This window comes from Bos grunniens, chromosome 24 (genome assembly GCF_055505025.1).
Source record: "Bos grunniens cultivar Pamir isolate PY7600 chromosome 24, Bosgru_T2T1.0, whole genome shotgun sequence".
NCBI classification, from domain to species: Eukaryota; Metazoa; Chordata; class Mammalia; order Artiodactyla; family Bovidae; genus Bos; species Bos grunniens.
This window is the reverse complement of record NC_141188.1, coordinates 21,920,966-21,940,686: the sequence shown is the minus strand read 5'-3', so window position 1 is coordinate 21,940,686 and position 19,721 is coordinate 21,920,966. Positions and strand designations below refer to the sequence as shown.

The 19,721-nt window shown below is 45.7% G+C and overlaps 2 protein-coding genes across 23 annotated transcripts in view; one reads left to right on the top strand and one right to left on the bottom strand.

Moving 5' to 3' along the window:
* Positions 1-5,880, top strand: part of FHOD3 (formin homology 2 domain containing 3) — a 523,276-nt gene extending 517,396 nt beyond the window's left edge. For all 18 annotated transcript variants that reach the window (XM_086372649.1, XM_086372648.1, XM_086372647.1 and 15 more), the window contains one exon: positions 5,313-5,880. In XM_086372649.1, the coding sequence (XP_086228775.1) occupies positions 5,313-5,395 (83 nt within the window). In that variant the 3' untranslated portion in view covers positions 5,396-5,880. The remainder of the gene's footprint in view (positions 1-5,312) is intronic.
* A 10,033-nt stretch (positions 5,881-15,913) lies between these two features.
* TPGS2 (tubulin polyglutamylase complex subunit 2) overlaps positions 15,914-19,721 on the bottom strand; it is a 64,277-nt gene continuing 60,469 nt past the window's right edge. For all 5 annotated transcript variants that reach the window (XM_086372722.1, XM_086372723.1, XM_086372720.1 and 2 more), the window contains 2 exons: positions 19,115-19,275; positions 15,914-17,793 (listed from right to left, as the gene is read on the bottom strand). In XM_086372722.1, coding sequence (XP_086228848.1) covers positions 17,563-17,793; positions 19,115-19,275 — 392 coding nt within the window. In that variant the 3' untranslated portion in view covers positions 15,914-17,562. The remainder of the gene's footprint in view (positions 17,794-19,114; positions 19,276-19,721) is intronic.

Genomic DNA, 19,721 nt, shown 5'->3' with positions numbered 1-19,721 from the left:
TCCTGAGCAGCTTTGCTGCATCGCAGTCAGATGGCAATGACTTAAGTCAGGGATCTGCGCCTTCCAGGAGACCAGCGTTCCTGTCCGGGATAGGTATGGCTGCGGCAAGGACTGTCTGATTCTCATTCCATTTAGGCTGCCGCAGGTCAGCTGTTTCACTCTCAGCTTTAAATGTTTCTCCTGACTCAGACAGTTGCCCCGATGTGGGCAATTTCAGTTCCCCCACCCGCCAAGGGCAGGTCCAGTCCTAGTAACACTCCTGTTTTTTCCTCCTGGCTCCTTAGTCCTACCAGGTTTTGCACGGTTCTATATATTCTTTTCCGCTGGTCAGGTGCTCCTGTCCGCTCTCAGCTGCTGTTCTGCACGCATCTCTGTGTCTGAAGGTGTATTCCTGATGTATCCGTGGAGAGAGAGGTACTGTACGTCCGCCTACTCCTCCACCTTCTTGTTCCTAAGTCAGGGATCTGAATCTCCCAGGAGGTCAGGATGCACTTCGGGGGTCTCTCCCAGAGACACTGGTTCTTGGTGCCCCAGGCTGAGTCTGCAAAGTCCAGTTTAAATCAACCAGCTTTGGGAACCTTAGCCCCTTGCTGTTGTCATTTGAAGTTTTTTGTTTTTTTGTTTTAGATTTTATTTTGAAAGAATTTTAAGACTTAACAAAGAGTTTCAAAAGTAAGCTCAGAGAGTTGCCTTCTATCCTTCACCCAGCTCCCCTCAGTGTTAACACCCTACGCACTGTAGGACGATGTGTCAAAAAATTAACTATTAACTGAACTGCAGTCTTGACTCAGATTTCACCAGTTTCCCACCAATGCCCTTTCCTGGTCTGTGATCCTACTTCAAGCCCCGTGTTGGGTTGTCGTCTTGTCTTCTCAGTCTGCTATGATCTGTGGCAGACATTCGTGACCTTGACACTTTCGGAAAGTACCGGCCAGTTATTTTGTAGAAAGCTGTCAATTTGGGGAAGCTTGCTTTTAATGGACAGGATTTTATGTGAAAAAAAAGATGGAGGGCAAAAGTAAGGAAATTAACCTAAAAGGTTAAATAATTGACATTGACCAAAAAAAAAAAAAACCCACAAAAATCCCACAGAATGTCTAGCATTGAATTACTAAGAATGACACACAGCTCCTGGTATTTAAGTCCAAAGGGGCAGGACTGGACCCATCATTTTTCTCCTTCAGCAGACAGGTCCCTCCAGGAACAAGGGCTGCATAAACGAACAGCTCTGATAGCAGCTGGGCCAGTTACTTCCCAGTGCCCAAACGAAAACATGTAGGACATCTTCAAGCTCCAATGTGAGTCTCTGTCATCCCGGACATGCTATTCTCAGGAGACTCATCAGAGCAGTCTTTAGGATCTTAGGGATTACAAACAACAACAATGACTTATTTCCAGATCGCTTGGCATTATATGACAAAAAATGAAAAAAAAAAAAATCTGTCAGTGATCCAAAGAGCACGCATGTGGCTTTCTGTCCCATGGGAGTAAAACTCGGTCCGTCTGCCATCAGAATGAAAAATTGTCGGCGCGTGGGCTGCCAGGCCTATCAGGGCACAGCTGTCCAGGGTGGGCTCTGGTTCGAGCTTCTTGGCCCGAGTCCTTCTCTCCCACCCTCCGAGGGGCCAGGGTCTCCATCTCTCCATGCTGCTGTTGCTCATTCCCTGTCCTCATCTCATAGGGTTTCCACAAAATTAGGGTGAAATAATCCGAGGTAGTGCTCAGGAAACGGCAACCACCATCATTCTTCTCGGATTCAACTTAACAGAGAGTCACCTGGGAGCACTTTGGAGGATTAAACAAAAGTGTTTTTCAAGGGTGGAGCGGGGAAGAAAAGAGAAAAACTTAGGATTTTTCCATGAGCCCCAGACCCCCCTGTGCTGCATGTTGACGGCAGAGGTGCCCCGGGTCGGATCCCAGGGCTGGCGTTCCGGGAGCTGTCACAAGTCCTAGGGCGTCGAGGGGCTGCTGGTGCCAGCAGAGTGACCCAGGCTGTCTATGGAAGGGCTGCGGGGCAGACAAGGATAAACATTTCCACGGTCTGTTCTCTGTTAAGCGGCTGCGGGGAGGGGAGGCAGTGGCATGTGACAAGCCGGGGAGCTCCGAGGCAGCTGGAGCGTTCAAGCGGGGAGCAGGAGTGGGGGCGGTGGAAAGGGGCCCAGATGTTATCTTATCAGATGGAAGCCAGCTCCCCCACCCACCCCCCCGCCTTCTTCCTCGCTTGCCAGCACTTGAGACATGCTATTTGAGAATGCCCTGTTTGATGGGAGGCTAGTTTCTGCTATGTGAGTCCCATATTCTGCTGATCCCCTCCTTCTCATACATCCCCAGCCCTCCTTTGCTTTCTGGAAATTTGCTGTGTGAGAGTCACCCCCTGTGCCAGCAGGGTGTGCTGCCCTGTGCCCCTTCCCTCACTCCACATCCCCATCAGCTCCTGGCCTCCTTAAGATGACACTTGGCTCGAGGTGGAGGCTCCTGTAACCCCTGTTGAATGAATGAGTTAACTGATGAGCAGGTAGACAGACACTGTGAGGGCCCTTTCCGTGTAGGACTTGAATTGGGGTACCAAGCTGATTTCAGTTCGTTGCATTACACATCTATAAGGTGAATTAACTTAGAGTTTTTAGCAAAGTGTTCGAATTCTTAAGGTCCTCTTCAGGGTTAATATATTCCTGGGAGAATTTATCTGAATTGTCAGGAAGGCCTACAGTAAGTAGGATTCCATAAATGGGGCAAGTTTTTCTTTGCATTTCTACCTTTCAGGGACTCATCTGGCAAGAAGAGGGACCTTTACTTACACTGGCTTTTCGCCATAGCAGAGAAAAGCCTGGGCCGGAGGGGTCTCAGGGGTCTACGGCATTAAAACGTGGGAGTAGACCATGAGGCCGAGGGCAGCAAGGCTGGGACAGCACCGTTAAGCTTTGTTCTGTTCTCTGGCCTGCTCCCGGATTGGCTGGCCCGAGGCCCATATCTTTTAGGAGAGTATAGCCTGTTCTCTAAGGTGCCAGGGTCCTTACTCAAATATTTATATGAACTGAGCACTCTAGTTTAGGGCTAACATGTGAACAGAAGTAAGAGAGGCATCTTTCAAGGCCCACCAGCTCGTGTGGTCATTGGGCCAAGCATGTAATCCACGAGGGCGCAGAGCTGTGCAGAGCAGTGGTCACTAGCCCGTGCCACCTCCTGTTGCCAAGGAAATGTGAGATGCCCTCCTAGTGCAGCATGGACTTCTTCAGGCAGAAGCTTGTATCTTGAATGAGAGGTCTCAGCCGTCCTTGTCAAGAATGAGAAATATTTCATCTTGTTTTCTGCCACTAAAATTATTATCTTTCTTTAACAAACCCTTGAAGGAGTGTTTAAAGAACATAAAGGGTATTACAAACTAGTATTTTTATTGCTGCCCCATAGAAGAAATTCCATTACTCAGTTACATGCAATCTGCCTCCAGCCAAGGCTCGGGAGCCAAGCATTTTGTCTGGATGAGTTAGATACTCAGTCTGGAGCCCAGGACGTCTGGGCTTGGGGGAGGGTGAGCTGGTGCAGGAGCAGCTGTGGCCAGGGGGCTCTGAGGCCCTGCTGGCTTGGAAATGCAGTAGTGTGTGTGGTGGCCTGATCTGAGGGTACCCTTCACTGCAAAACTTTGTGCTGCTGTTAAAAACCCTAAGTGTATCCATTCTTTGAGTTAAAGAGCTGAGCAAACATAGGCTCTCCATGAAGTATCTGTTGACTGACTGATGGATTAGGTGTTGGCCCCTGTCCAAGGTAAGACTTCCCTGGTGGCTCAGATGGTAAAGAATCTGCTTGCAGTTCAGGAGACCCAGGTTCGATCCCTGGGTGGGGAAGGTCCCCCTGGAGAAGGGAATGGTTACGCACTCCAGTATTCTTACCTGGAGAATCCCATGGACAGAGGAGCCTGGTGGGCTACAGTTCACAGGATTGCAAAGAGTTGGACACAGCTTAGCGACTAACACTTTCCCTTTCCTGTCCAAACTGCTGATTCCTGGGAGAGAAAAGTGTTCATTAGTAGATATTAGCCGCTGTTTGCTCTACCAGAGACCTGACTCTTTCAGGCCCTTTGTCCATGGGCTAAGTGGGCTTTTGCCCAGGGAGGCATTGATATGGGAGTTTTCTGCAGACACTTGAGATGGGGACCTCGCCTCTGTGGAGGCCTCAGAGGACATAGGCCCCCTTGTCATGGAGGGAATGTGGGGAATTAGATCTGGCAAGGAAAGTGGGAAACAATAAGGGTGAACTTTATTTTCTCTGCATTCTGATCAAAGGCCTTCCCTGGTGATCTCGGGGACTCTAGCTGATTGATGATTTAGAGTAGATGGTAGATCTATGACACATCACTTCTGAAAATAGAACAGATATCCCAAACTCTGTATGACTTCCATACAGAGTAGGCCAAATACAATTTATCAATTCAGGAAAATGTAATTAGGAAACCTTTCAAATGAAAAGACCAGTCTTGGAAGGGCCAGCTGCCTCATCCTTCAGCCTTATCCAGCCTCTATTTTGACACCGAACCTGATCACACTAAACAATGGAAACCCCATAATGTCAGGCAAATGTAAGCCAATTCTCAGTCAGTGAAATATGAGTGTTCCTCTGACCGCCAGTTGTAAACCTCAGGGCGGGAGGTCACGGGTCCTTCTTGAGCCGTGTGTGTCTCACAGAGAACATCCACCAAGCCCACTCAGAGGTTTGGCTGTTTGCTCCTTGGCATCGAGTCCACGAGGAGTCAGTGGTTCTTTGTAGAGGCTCTTTGAGGAGTTGAGACCAAGACCACGGCGCTCGTGGGGGGCTCATCCTGACGACTCCCCCCTTGTGCCGGGTTCCATTAACACCTTGCTGGGGGGGCCTCTGCAGAGGTACGTCCCTGCAGATTTGCGGGATCATCTCACCTTATTTGCATCATTGGAACGTGTGTTTTCCTGTACTCTGGAATTCCTTAACAGCTCTGATCTGCTCCTTGTGCTGGGAAAGGCTGCACTCTCAACATGCCACCTGCGTTTTGTAGTTCGCACCCTTTCTCAGACACCTCATCAGGGTGGGCCTCTCCCCGCTCCACTCCGCCTAGGCGGTCCCCTCTCTGCCTGACTCTCCAGGGCGGTGCCTGGGTCATCTCCAGGGCAGCCTCTGGCAGCCCCTAGATTTTTTTTTCCTGCTCTGAAAACAGCCAGTCAGCCAGGGCTCTTTGGCAGGGGTAGGGTGGGGCTGGGGGTCATGAGTGCTGTGGCTTCTCGGGGAAGGGGCCTGGCTGCTAACACTGCCCTCTCTTCTCACCCCTTCGTCTCTGGCCCTGGCAGTGCGGAGGACCCTGAAGAGCGGCCTGACTCCGGAAGAAGCGCGGGCCCTGGGCCTGGTGGGCACCTCGGAGCTGCAGCTGTGACCCCCACAGTGCCCTCAGAAGCATGTCTGCGCTGAGTGAGAGCTCCTGCTTGGGGGGAGCCCCTCCAGTGGGAGGTGCGGAGACTCTAACGCCTGAAGCTTCTGAAGGGGGAGCACGCGTGTCTCGGTGTCACCGCCTGGCTTGTGACACGGATCCCAGCGTCCCCTTCCTGTACTTTCTTCATCGTGTCCGCTGTGTGTCTCTTCTTTCCTTGACACCTGGCTTAGTAGTTCCAAAGCGTGACACTTTTTCTGTGCAGGAGCAGATCACTTCCGTCACGGTTACCATGGTCATGAGGCAGTTTGATTAAGTTCACAGACTGGGTCCCTCCACAACACCAAAACATGCAGATGTCAACTCCAAAACAGAAAGCACAGATTGTTTACTGATTGTGGATTTTAGATGTACTATTAATAAATGTTTATATAAATTCATAAATGTACACCCTGTTTCAAATACTAAATAAACAGAGTTTAATGCCGTAACTGGAAACCGTTATTCTCCTGCGTAGAACCTTAAATGGCTCCATAGGCTCGGCTCCTTCTGGATCCACAAAACCTCTTCTCAGGTTCATGAGAAGGACCCTGACTCCGTATGGCCTCCAAGCCCTTTGAATTTCCTTTTATTTGTTAACTGAGTGAGAAACGCTGACGTGTGCTCTTTTAACTCCAGGTTAATTAGGCACAGTCTTCCTGGCAGTACAAGTTAGCAATAACCTCCCATGGATCACCTTACCCGCATGCTTTGTTTTTGCTCCTTTGTGATGCTGAAGCAATAACTAGAGTAGTGTTTAACAAATCTAAATTCTGCAACTCACTCACTGGCCTCTAATGTAAAATTCTCAAAGAATTTACCAAGTCACCAAAAGAAAAATGAAAAGTTGAAGCTTTGTCTGCGGAGAACTTCAGAATGAGAAGTACTGTCCTTGGTGCTCAAGCGCAGCCATCAGGCGTCTAGAGGGGAAGATGCTGCACGGGGCTGCAACCGCAGAGCCACTCTGAGGGGCCTGAAGCCCTCCACGGAGACCTTCGGCCCCTCACAGGGTGCATGGCTCCCTCTGAAGAACCTCCATCTCTGGAAACAGGGGACAGTTAACAATTGCCATTGCTCAGTCATGTCCGACTCTTTGCGACCCCGTGAACTGTAGCCCACCAGGCTCCTCTGTCCATGGGATTCTCTAGGCAAGAATAGTGGAGTGGGTTGCCATTTCCTTTTTCAGGGGATCTTCCCAACCCAGGGATCAAACCCAGGTCTCCCACACTGCAGGCAGATTCTTTACCGTCTGAGCCAGCAGGGAAGCCCAGTATTCAAGGGGGTGGTGTCAAAACATGGTCAGGTCACCAATTCTACCAGTGTCTCACTTCCAGAACCTCTGTGACCCTGTGTTCCTGAATCTGGGCAGGTATCCTATACAGACAGGATGCAGTCATGTGGTCTGAAGAGCTAAGATAATATATTCACCCCATTGGCCTTTGTGATTTTGACACCCCCCCCCCACCCCCGCCGCAACCTTCTGTGTCTTCACTCTCTGGGAGACAGGGAGCTCTTTCAAATAGGCATTTGTCAAATAATACGTGAGTACCCCAGAGAGCCTAGAACCTGCAGGAGTTAGGTCTGTGTATTTCAGACAGCTGAGTTTATTTAATCACTTTATTGAAAAAGGTACATAGGGTATTAATGTTTATTTCCTTATGGTTCTAAATAATATGTATTATATTCCACATGTGGTTTAGTGGTTTGTCAAAGCCTCAGCCTAGAATATGAACATGGAATTTCTGTATCACTGGGGATCATGATCGGCAAAGAAAAGGAAGATGAATTTTTTTCCACGCATTTAATGAACAAGTATTTTGATGCCCTTCTAGGGGTCCCTGGTGTTCTGCTGAGAGTTACTGCTGTAGAATAAAAGGTCACATTTGGAAAGTGACTGAATAAATCTAATGTTAATTTTATTTTAGGGATTAAAATAGTCTCAGAGGGAGCAAACTAAGTCAGCTAATTTCTTGGTTACAGCTAGGTAAAGAAGGCCTCTTTTTACTGGGAATTGGTTTAGTAGTTTTTAGTGAATCTGAGTGATTTTCTTCTGTAGTTCATTTCCTCTCTCCTTGTCGCCATTCATTCTGTCTGCCTCTGTTGGTGTTTTTAATTCAAGACGTTAAATGTTTCTTAAAGACTTTTGAGAAGCATTAAAGTGAATAGTACTTTGCACTGTGAGATGTTGCTAATTGTGCTGGTCATCACTATATGTATTCTTGTGCCTATTTCTTAATCTGGGTTGAAATTACAAAACTGCTGATAAAGAAAGGCAAATACTTTTCTTTTAAAGATACCTGTGTTTTAGTTTCTTTGGAGTCTTGAGGGTTTTCTTTTTTTTTTTTCTATTTAAAAATACACTTACTGAGAAAGTTTAGGGTGGAGGAGAGGGTGCACAATGATATACCATGCTTATGGATGGGAAGAATACTATTAAAATAACTATGCTATTACACTCAGGCAATCTACAGATTCAATGCAATCTCTATCAAAATACCAATACTGTGTTTCACAGTCATAGAACAAATAATTCTAAAATTTTATGGAGACACAAATGATACTGAATAGCCAAAATGATCATGAGAAAGAACAAAGTTAGAGGCATCATGGTCCCTGATTTCAAACTGTACTGCAAAGCTACAGTCATCAACAGTATGGAACCAGTACAAAACAGACACACAGATCAATGGAACAGAATGGACAGCCCACAAATGCACCCACACTTATATTGTCAATCTGTGACAAAGGAGGCAAGAATATACAATGGGGAAGATATAGCCTCTTAAACAGTGTTGGAAAAATGGACAGCTGCATGCAAGAGAGCCAACCTGCTCTACTGTCACACCACACACAGAAGTACACTCAAAGTGGATTAAAGACTTAGACCTAAGGCCTGAAACCACAAAGCTTCTAGAAGAAAACATAGGTGGTGTGCTCTTTGACATATAGCTCAAAGAGCTATATATATTTTGCTCAGGCAAAGGAAACAAAAAATCAACAAATGGGACTACATGAAATTAAAAAGCTTTTGCACATTGAGAGAAACTATACACAAAATGAAAAGACCACTTACAGCATGGGAGAAGACATTTGCAAACAATGTATCTGATGAGGGGTTAGTATCCAGAATATCCAAAGAATATCTACAACTCAATGTAAGGAAAAAAAACTGATTATGAATAGATATTTTTCCAAAGAAAACATACAGATGGCCAACAGGCATCTGAAAAGATGCTCAACATCATTAATCATCAGAGAACTGCGAATCAAAGCTACAATGAAATATCTGTTAGAATGGTCATTATAAAATATAAGACAATGAATAACAAGTGTTGGGGAAAATGTGGAGAAAAGGGAAACCTTGTTGGTGGGGATGCACGTTGGTATAGCCGCTGCGGAAGACAGGATACGGGTCCCGCAAAACAATTAAAACTAGAGCGGTGATATGATCTAGCGATTCCACTCCTGGGCACTCATCTGAAGAAAGCGAAGACACTAATCAGAAAAGATACATGCACCCCTGTGTTTATTGCAGCATTATTTATAATAGCCCAAATTGGAAGCAACCTAAGTGCCCATCAACAGATGAATGAGTAAAAAAGGTGTGATGTCTATGTGCACACGTGCTGAGTGGTGTCTGAGTCATAAAAAGATGAAATCTTGCCATTGTGACAACAGGGATGGAATTAGGGAGTATTATGTTAAGTAAAATTACAGAATGACGAAGACTGTATGATTTTACTTATATATGGAATCTAAAAATGAAAATAAACATAATAAAACAGATTCACAGATATAGAGGAAATAGGTGGTTGCCTGAGGGGAGGGCTGGGGGAAGGAGAGAAATAAGAGAGGGAAGTTATGAGATATTACGAGGTACGAACTTCCAGTTATAAAATAAATGAGTCACAGCTATGAAATATAATCAATAATTACATAATATTTTTTTTACAGTGACAGATGGTAACTAGACTTATGGTGATATTTTGAAATGTATAGAAACATTGAATGACTATATTGTATACTGGGAACTAACGCAAAGTTCAATTATACTTAAAAACAAACTTTAGGAGAAAGAGGTCAGATTTGTGGTTGCCATAGGCAGCAGGTGGGGGGAGGAGGAATTGGATGAAGGCATTCAAAAGGTACAAAGTTTCAATTATAAGATAAGTAAGTACTAGGGGCATAATGTACATGATAAATATGATTAACACTGCTGTATGTTATATATAAGGTTGTTTAGAGAGTAAATCCTAGATGTTCTTATCACAGAAATACTTTTTTCTGTTTCTTTAATTTTGCATCTACATGAAATGGGTGTTGATTAAACTTACTGTGTAATCATTTCACGATGTATGTAAGTCAAATCATTGGACTGTATACCTTAAACATATACAGGGCTATATGTCAATTATATCTCAGTAAAACTGGAAGCAAAGATACTCCATCGAGGATGAGCACAGCACATTACAGATATGGCATGAATCCCCCAGGAGGTAAGCAGACACCTTCTGTCCCTGTGTGAGCAGCAGGCTTCTTGGACTGTGACAGGTCCCCGCAGCACCTGGACTATTCACTTGGCCCAGATAAGCAGAGGCCCGGGCATTTGCTCTATCAGAAAAAAATCCAGAAAGCTCACTTCCCTTCAGAGACTCCTTGCCCCTTGACAGCTTCTGCCTAGCGGGGCTTTCAACACTGCTCTGCTTTTTGGGAAGGGGTTCCGCTGGGCGACAGTCAGGTACTTCTGGGCAGGGCAGTGGGCCAAGAAACAGAAACAGTTATCCTTCCCAAAAAATGTCTGAATCAAGTACACAGTGGAATAATTGTATTTTTGTAAACCCCAAGTTTCAAGTAAGAATCTGAAAGGTAGCTGTACAGGAAGAGATGGCTGCCTGGGGAAGCTTTTGGAGCTGCTGTATCCAGCCCCTGAGAAATAAGATGTTCTTGATGATATGCTGGTTGAGGTCGTTTTGACTGGAGCTTAACACATATCTGAGTGGTAGACCTGGCTACAGAATTAGAGCAATTCAGTCAATCTCAGAGAGCTTCCCAGCTCAGAAGATTAGCTATGAGATTGGAAGTGACAATCCCACTTCTGACAAGACACATCTTTGGGCTTCCCTTGTGGCTCAGATGGTAAAGAATCCACCTGCAATGCAGGAGACCCAGGTTCGATCCCTGGGTTGGGAAGATCTCCTGGAGAAGGGAATGGCAACCCACTTTCATGGACAGAAGATCCTGGTGGGCTCATAGTCCCTGAGGTTGCAAAGAGTTGGACATGACTGAGTGACTAACACAACACACTTTTCCCCAGCATAAACCATCCTCAGAAGTGCAATCTCAATAGAGGAAAATGGGTTCTAATCCAGCAGCCCATCAGCAGGTGGTATGAAAAAAAGCTTGTCTATTTCCCTGTGGAAGAAAAACTTGTCCTGAAACTTGTAAAGGTTATGAAAATTTAAACAACTTCCTAAATTAATATCAGAAAATAGAACGCCACCTTTGGGTGAAAGTAAACTTTACAAGCTTGTTTTTATAGAAAAATGTTGAAGGTGATTTCCCGTTCTTTCAGTGGCCAAAAACATGCTTTGTGAAGACGGTAATTCAGGCCTCAGCAGTCTGTTTTAGAATCACATGTTTAAAGGAAAATAGCGTTTCTCATTAAGTGATTCAGTAAGCATATATTCTATCAATAAAATCCCCACCCTCTGTCTTGAACCTGGGTGGACACAGTCCCGAGCCACCTGTGGGAGCAGGTTTGCCTCAGAAGTCCCCAGACATTGAAACACAGACCCTCAAGTGCAGTCTAGAGCTCCATCTTGCCCAAGGGGTGGCCTCACTTAAAAATAACACAAGTATCAAGTTGGAAACTGGAGCCTTGGCAAAGGTAAGCTGTTTCTCCAGAGGCTTAATCTTGTCTTCACTTCACTGCTTTGTCTTGAGGGATGAGGTCTCTCCCTCCATTGGCCTGGAACTGTCCTGAGGGTTGTTTGGGTTCCTGCTCTGGTGGATCTCCAAGATACTCTTTCTGTTGTGAGAAAAGGAGGTGACTGATCCCCAGAGGAAAAGCAGGTGACCTGAGAAGTGTCACTTCTCGAGTGGTTGCTTGCAAGCTGAGGAGTGTGTTCTCAGTTGGGCCCACCTGCTCCCTGGGAGGGCCGAAGAGAAAAAGTGCTTTAAGATGCAGGTTGAACATCTTTTACTATTAAAAAAAAACAAAACGATGCAGGGAACCTGCTCCTTCACCTCCCTCAGCTTTCCACGCTGGAGACACTGTAGAGCCCTAGAGGCTAAGCTGCTTTGGGGCCTTTGTCTACAATGTGGGGGAGAGCCCAGAACCCACACAGGCTGCTCTGCAGCCAGGACAGCAGGCCCTTTTCCAAGGTATGCAGTGACATGCTGACTCATCCCGGGCTTGCCCTGTGAGCCAGGGGTTGTAAAAAGAATCTTTAAAGTGTTAAAGGATGCTGTATCTTAGAAAAGTATCTGAAGTTGAGTAAATGTCCCTGTTCTTTGTTGAATATGGTGGTGGTGGTGGTTTAATTGCCAAGTTGTGTCCAGCTCTTGCGATCCCATGGACTATATAGTCCATCAGACTCCTCTGCCCGTGGGATTCTCCAGGCAAGAATACTGGAATGGGTTGCCATTTGATCTTCCCAACCCAGGGGTCGAACCCGCATCCCCTGCACCGCAAGCAGAATCTTTACCACTGAGCCACCAGGGAAATTCTTTGTTGAATATAGCGTGTTACAAAAGGGCTTTGCAGCAGTTATTCTGAGAATTGTGAAAACAAGCCATGCATAGTCCAAGACAGGGTTGCCCAATAGAACTTTCTGATGATGATGGAAATATTCTATATCTGACCTATTCAAATGGTAGCCACTAGACATACATGATTACGGAACACTTGAAATGTGACAAGAGCAGAATTTTGAATTTTAAGTTTAATGGCTATCTGTGGCTAGTCACACTACTCCAGTACTCCTGCCTGGAAAATCCCATGGATGGAGGAGCCTGGTAGGCTGCAGTCCATGGGGTCGCTTAGAGTCGGACACGACTGAGCGACTTCACTTTCACTTTTCACTTTCATGCATTGGAGAAGGAAATGGCAACCCACTCCAGTGTTCTTGCCTGGAGAATCCCAGGGACAGGTGGACTGCCATCTCTGGGGTCGCAGAGTCAGACACGACTGAAGCGACTTAGCAGCAGCAGCAGCAGTGGCTAGTCACGACTGTACTGGACATCACAGGTCTGAGAGAACACATCTTGTTATGTGCTTGTTACTGTTAATTCTACATAAAGGTTTTCATGTGAAATTGTGTATAACTTAAGGTCTAATACTTAAGGTTCTAAATACTATTTAAGAAGCTATGTCCATCGCCTGCCTATATTGTATTCTGAGCCTTGTGGGTCCCTGTCCTTGGTGGAGAATTCTGTGATTGATGTTCACTTCCATCCATCAAATACACACTCTTCTCTCCCAACACATCCCACTCAGATGACACACCATCTCCTCGGCAGAGTCCACATCAGGCCTGTGTGTGCGACCCAGGGATATATGCCATGGCTGAGCACACATCTCCAAGAGCCAAATCCACCCTGTGATAAAGCTTTACAAAGCACCATTTCAGTTCTTGCATCGTTTTCACCATGGTCCTCACTATTGCATTCAGGCCTGCTCTCGATAGATATTATCTGAGATGAATTGGCTGGCTGTTGGTAAGTGCTGCATTTACCAGAGTGCGTACCGGTCAAGGCTCAGGTGTTGGGTGCCCTAGGAAATGTAAGGATGTGTAACCACAAAGATCCCGCTTCTGAAACCACAAGGGACACTGATGAACAAGATTTCCGAGTCACAGCCATTGTGTGCAAGAGGCAGGCTGGGAGATGTAGTTCAGATGCCAGGACATGGGCATATAAGCAGCAGATTTCACTGTGACAGAGTCTTCTGAAAGAGGTGGTCTCTGAGCTGGATGAGGATGTCCTGCCTCTAAAATACAGCAGTGGTTGCATTTTGAGAGTTTAAATGAATGTTTAAGCATTTCCACAGCTTTTTTTTTTTCTCATTATTGGGTGGTCTGTCTCTGTTGGTCTATCCTGGATGTAAGTATGTGGCAGCTCCTAATTCAGCACAAAATGGTGAACTAATTGACTTTAAGTGCAATCTACTACTGTTTCATGTGGCTCCACACTAAGCAGCATGGCTGGCAGTGGTAACCCTCTGTCTCAACAACCACTGAGGACGCAGAGGAGACAAGGCAGGATGATCACGTTAATGGAGTGAAGCACTCCCCTGGAGTGGGCTCTCCTTGCAGACTCAACTTCTCTGATGCTCTGAGGTGGATGCAGACTGGAGCTAGACCTGGGGAGGAAGACGTGAGACAGCTGGCCAGCACCGCAGGTAAGAAACCACAGGTGTAAAGTCACAGAAGGGGGAACCACACTGGTGTTTTCGAAGGAAAGTGAGTGGGGCAGTAGGCAGAGCCTGGCTCATGTACAAAGCTAACGGCTAGAAAGATTACAGTCACATTACAAGGGAGGAAGGGACCAGCCTTTGAGTTCTCACCTGCATACTTAATCTTCACAATAACTCCATAATGTAGGCTGATGCATTAACCAGAGAATGCTTGGTGGCAAAGACAGAATCCAGTCTGGGTTGGCTTAAGCCAAAGAAGGAAATTCATCATAGCATCCCAGTTTCAACTGGTCCTTACCCAGTGTTGTCAACTCCAGTCAAGGAGGCAGAGTTAACTACACAAATGTGGCTACTGGGGACACTGTACATACATGTCTACTGAACAGAAAAGTTAATATTGTAATCCCTAGAGCAACTGCTAAAACAGAATGCAAAGAAGTATAACTTAAAAACCAACAGCTAAGTTAAAAATGGAATTATTTAAAAATTAAAGGAGTAAAGAACGGGTATAGATAAAATATGATAGATCATAAGTTGGTCGTTGTTGAAACCAGGTGATGGATAGATGGGGATTCATTATACTATTCTATCTTTGTAAATAACTCTCCATGATAAAAAGTTTTAAAAATGGATATATTTCAAACAGAAACTAAAAGGTCCGTTGGTTCTTCTGTTCCAATCATTGTGTATGCTTCACTGGACTGAAAATATTTTGAGTTCTCCACACAATGAAAGCAAAACCACTGAGACCTGTTAAGTAGAAAGTTTGACAGTCTGTGACATTATTGTCATCACTGTGGCTGATTTAAAGTCCTGGTGCTTGGAATCTTTCCTCACAATTTTGATTTTGGAGGTCTGGAGGAGACCTGGGCATCTCGTTTTCTGCACCCAACTCCAGTGACACTGATGCACGTCCACATTTGGGGAGGGCAGCTCCAAGAGGTGTCCTGTGGATTACCCTCTGCAAGCGGCCCCTTGTCGTGCCTGTCCTTGGCCTGGGTACCTCCCTGCTTCAGGACGTGAGCAGCACAACGATGCGGCACTTCATGTACAATCTGAGCCACATCAGTGTGTCCTGAAGCATCCTGCTTATATTCTCATTCTCTGATTCCAGCACAGACTCTTTTTCCTGGGCGATTGATTTATACAAGTGCCTACTGCCATTTTAATTGCTTTAGTTTCAAAACACGATCATCCTGGTGAGCTTTTCCCCCATGTAATCCTCTTAACATACTGTCTGGAGTCTCTTGCCAGGGGTGCTCTCTTCCTCCTTCACCAGGGCCAGCTTCACGTGCGTGTGATCTGTACAGTCATGCAAGGCCCCACACTCAGAAGGTCTCACTTTGGTTTAATGTTCTCCTGCCGCTGCCTTGAAATTCCTAGTTTAGTCTCTGAACTTGTGTAAGGTATGGTGAGACAAAGGTGTGTACGTGTGAGCAGAGGAGATACGTGCAATGTGTTAGTCCCCTGTTCTTACCACTTCTTTCACTTACAGCCTTTGTGGTTCCCATGAGAACAGAATTCCAGTGGGCCTGCATACATGGAGAGGCAGAGTTTAAGGCAAGCTTGTCATGTCTACAGCTGAGAAAGTGAGGACACGAGGCCCCAGAGGTCGTGCTTTCTGAGCCAGATTTCATTCAAATACACAGAGGTGGTGATGGCGTTCTAAGAAGCATGTGTGACCATGGAACCCATACCTTTCGCTTCCTACTCATGTTCCGTTCCTGTAGTAGCCAACCACTCACACTGAAATGAGGACACGGAAGAAAAGGAAAACCGAGGGCAGCTCCTAATTTCTCCTTCAGTCCTTCCTTACTCCCTGGTAAGTTGAGAGAGACTTTGTACGTATCAAAAAGTGAAATAATGGTTGAGCTAGTTTTGTGTGTTATTTCCACTATTTTGGTAAGAATGAGACATATATACATACAACAGATATGATTATATTTTATATATATAAAATATAATTTTATATATATAATTGTGTGATTTTGCTGATTATGAATATGAATTAAATGCTCTTATAGTGGCCTTTAAAACTGGAATAGCCCAAAAGTAGAAAGATGATAAAATTATAATAATTTAAAACTTTAATTTTTCCTGGAATACCATTGAGTATCAAACAAAAAAATCTGTAACAAGTTATGAGAAGAAAGGGAAAACATTTTAGTGCTTTTCATGGTACTGTCTACGGGGTTTTTGGAGAAAAGGCCCCACTCCTAATTCTGCACTGGGCCCTATATAGGTAGCCAGTCCTGCTCTTAAGTGCTCTGCTCCTCCTGAAGCAGGGCTCAAACCTCTCCACAGTGGAACCCACTCTGTCTACAAGTCCTCTGGGGACTCCAGCTGATTGTCGCTGGTGTCAAGGGCTCCGTGGCTTTGGTGGCTCCTCTGCTGCTTCATTTGTGAAATCCAGAATTGGGCCAGAACTGATGCAGAAACAATTCAGGGGCTCCAAAAGCACTAGAGGAAGCATACTCGCCACAGTGGCAGACAACACAACTTCTCAATCCCCTTCTAGCCTTGACTTGGGGAAGCAGCCAAATGCTGGGCTGTCTCCTCTAGCACTGCTGGTTCTCCCTCTGATGAGTTCTGGAAGAAAAATACTTGCAGAAGACTAAACCTCAGCTATTATCCTTGACACCTGGGTTCCTCTCTGCCCTCTTCTGCCACTCCGTGAACTGCCGAGCAGTTGTGAGTAGGCAGAGCAGGTGGAAGCTCCTGTCAAGTGACTGATTTCATCAAAACTCTTCATGAAGAGTCCTGGAAAAGCAATGCTTGGGAGGTCTTATTTTCATGGTACAGTAGAATCACTTCTTAAAAAAAAACATGAGAAAGATAACTTTGGCAAATGTGCAAATATCACATCAAAAAACTGGAAACAAACTTTATAGAAAACTGATGAAGATGAAAAACTTTATAGAAAATTAAAAATGAGCAAAGCTAGATTTGCTTGTGGGGAAGGATATAAAAAACATAAAAATGTATCTTCAAGATTTTACATGGAACATTATAACCCATCAAATTGTTAGAGTGTTCAATATTCTCTAACAAAAATGAACTGATCTGAGTAAGGGTAATGCAAAAATATTCTAATGTAGTGCTACCTACCCAACAGAACTTTCTGCGATGATAGAAATGTTTCATCATCTCTGTGGTGTCTAATACAGAATCCATTAGCCACACAAATATTCCCAATGTGGCTAATAAAACTGAGGAACCGAATTTTTAATATGGCTTAAATTTAGCTGCTTTAAAAGTGGCTACCAATTGAATAGCATAGTTCTAATGCCTCCTAGGTCAAAACCAGTGGTTTCTTTGGGGAACCTCTATAATTACTGCTGAGGGGTTGGGGGTTGGGGTAGAAAGAGAAGAAAGCTCTTAACAGATCTACTTAGTCACTTACATAAAACCTTACATTCCTCACAGCTCCCAGGAGCAGCAGATGGCACAACCTGCTGTGATGGGCATGCAGGAAGGATTCTTGGGGAGACCTGAGTACGCCCTTCCAACTCCTGGCTCAGGCCGATGGGAGTAAAAGGCCTAGGATTCTGTCATTCAGATGGGGAGAGGAATCGCTTCTCAGCCTTTTGGCTGAGATCAAGTGCAGAAGGAAGGAGGACTGTGGTTCCACACACAGACTCTGAGGTTGGGCCATGCCCAGGGCATCTGTGCATGGACATCACCGCTGTGGGGCAGGCGGGGAGGCGGAGGGGGTTGCTCATTTCCGGACAGGGTTTCCAGACCCAGAGGAGGATTTAGAAGTGGAAGCAGAACCTGAGGGCCCTTTCTGGCCGCCTGCAGGCTGAACAGGCCCTTTCTTTTTGGGGATTATGGTCTTGTTCTTGCTCTTGAACACTTTGCTAGGATCCAGCTTGTTCACAAAGGAGTCGGTCTCTTCAGTGAGGAGGTTTGTGTTGTAGGTGATGGGTTTATACATGTTGAACCATTGCTGTAAGGCAGAGTTGGGAGAGACGGTCAGAATTCAAAGGAGACAAGAATGTGCTCATGTTCTTTAGTGGAGATAGAGGGGTAGAGAGCTGGGGAGACGAGGCAGAGAGTAAAAGTTTTCATGAAAAACTGCCTCTAAAATCTATCAGCACTTCCTTTGGGTAAACAGGAAGACACACATTGCTTTACAGGGTCTTATAACCTTTAAATAGAGCAGGATGAGGACGAAGAATCTGAGTAACTAACTGTGCTTCCTTCTAATGTAGTGAGCCTGAGCCTGGGATGCTAGGTCCCCAAAGTACAGGATATAGTGTCCTAACTGTTCTGCCCTCACACCAGCCTCTGCCCCTGGGGTGGATGGGGTAGCATCCTTCCCATGGGGAAAGAGCAGACCAAGACTAGAGCCGGCTCTGCTGAGGGGAGCTGCCTGCTCTCTTCCCTGCAGGCTTTCTGGGCAGCTGAAGGCAAAGGGCACTGACACTTATTGATGTTCATTGATAATAACCACCCACTGTGTTACCTGGATGGTGTCATCATTATGTGCCATTTGAGCAAGTGAGGTCCCTTTGATGGATACATACAGGGAACTGAGTTCCTCATTTTTTGCCACCCGGTCAAAAGTTCTTCTCAACACACCTGGTGTTCTCAAAGAAGGCAGTCTATCAGCATTATCTGACATCTGTATGTTTAAAATGGTACCTAGATCTATAGTATAAATGATCCATCCATATTTTGAAATATCGCATATCAATGAAAGAGACAAGCTCTCTATATATGGATAGGGAATGAGCTCCAGTGTGCAATTAAGTGAAAAGAAGGTGTAGAACAATGTGAACAGTGTATCTCACTTGTGACTTAGAGAAAAAGAATCCCAAACTGTATGTGTGCGTGCTTTCTATCCAACAACATAGCTCAGTGAGGGCACAAGAGAAACCAACAGCAGCTGCTGGTGAGAAGTGGATGGATGAGGAGCCAGAGAATAAGAGACTGACTGTTCTCTGTTCTTGTGTGTGCGTGTACTGTGAATCCAAAACCAGCCGTCAAACCTAAGCCCTGCCCCCCGCCCAATTCATTAGAAATTAGAACTCCCCAGATGAGTCTGAGGACTAGCCAAGGCTGGACACCACTTAGTTAGATTAGTATAAAGTGCTGTTGTCCACCTGAATTGGAAGCAACTACTTTGCTTATTGAAAATGCAGGTTCCTGGGCTCTACCCAGATCTGCAGAATCAGATGAGGAAGTTGGGACTCTGCAATTTAGGCATTTCCTCAGAAGATTCTAATACCTTCTGGAGTTTGAGATGACAGGCAGTCCTCCCTTACCTTGGCCTGGGGGCTAATGCCATAGCTGGTGAAGGCGTACTGCCACTGGGGCAGGCCCAGGTGAGTGATGAGCAGGCGGTAATAGGCAGTAAAGGTGTCTGTGAGAAAATGCCAGTATAACGCTCTGTCCAGGAACCAGATCTCAGTGTCCTGTGCTAATCCTGAAACAGCAGGCAGAAGACATAAAGGAAGGGATGGCTTAACACTTCTTTCCTTTTATCTATCAAGTCAACATCTACTCATGGTTAAAACAAATTTCAACAGTAGAAGGAATGTAAAAGTTTCCAGTTTTCCCTTCCAACCTCCCAGCTCCGTTCTCCAGGGGCCACTGTCAAGGCTTCTTTGGTGTTCTTTTACGAGCTCTTGATCAGTCAGCCAACTGACCTATCGCTGGGCCCTGGCCATCTGTGCGCTCAGGCTGCCTAAGCAGCACTGCTTTCCTGCGTGGACGCGATGCTTCCCCTCGCCCAGCAGCTACAGGCTGTGGGCTCAGCCTTCCTGATGGAGAGACACTCTGAGCAGCCCTGGCTTTCTCAGGAGGTCTGGCAGGAATTAGAAGGATTCCACCCTTCTCCTGGGACTCCTGCCTGTGCAGTGCTGTGCTGGT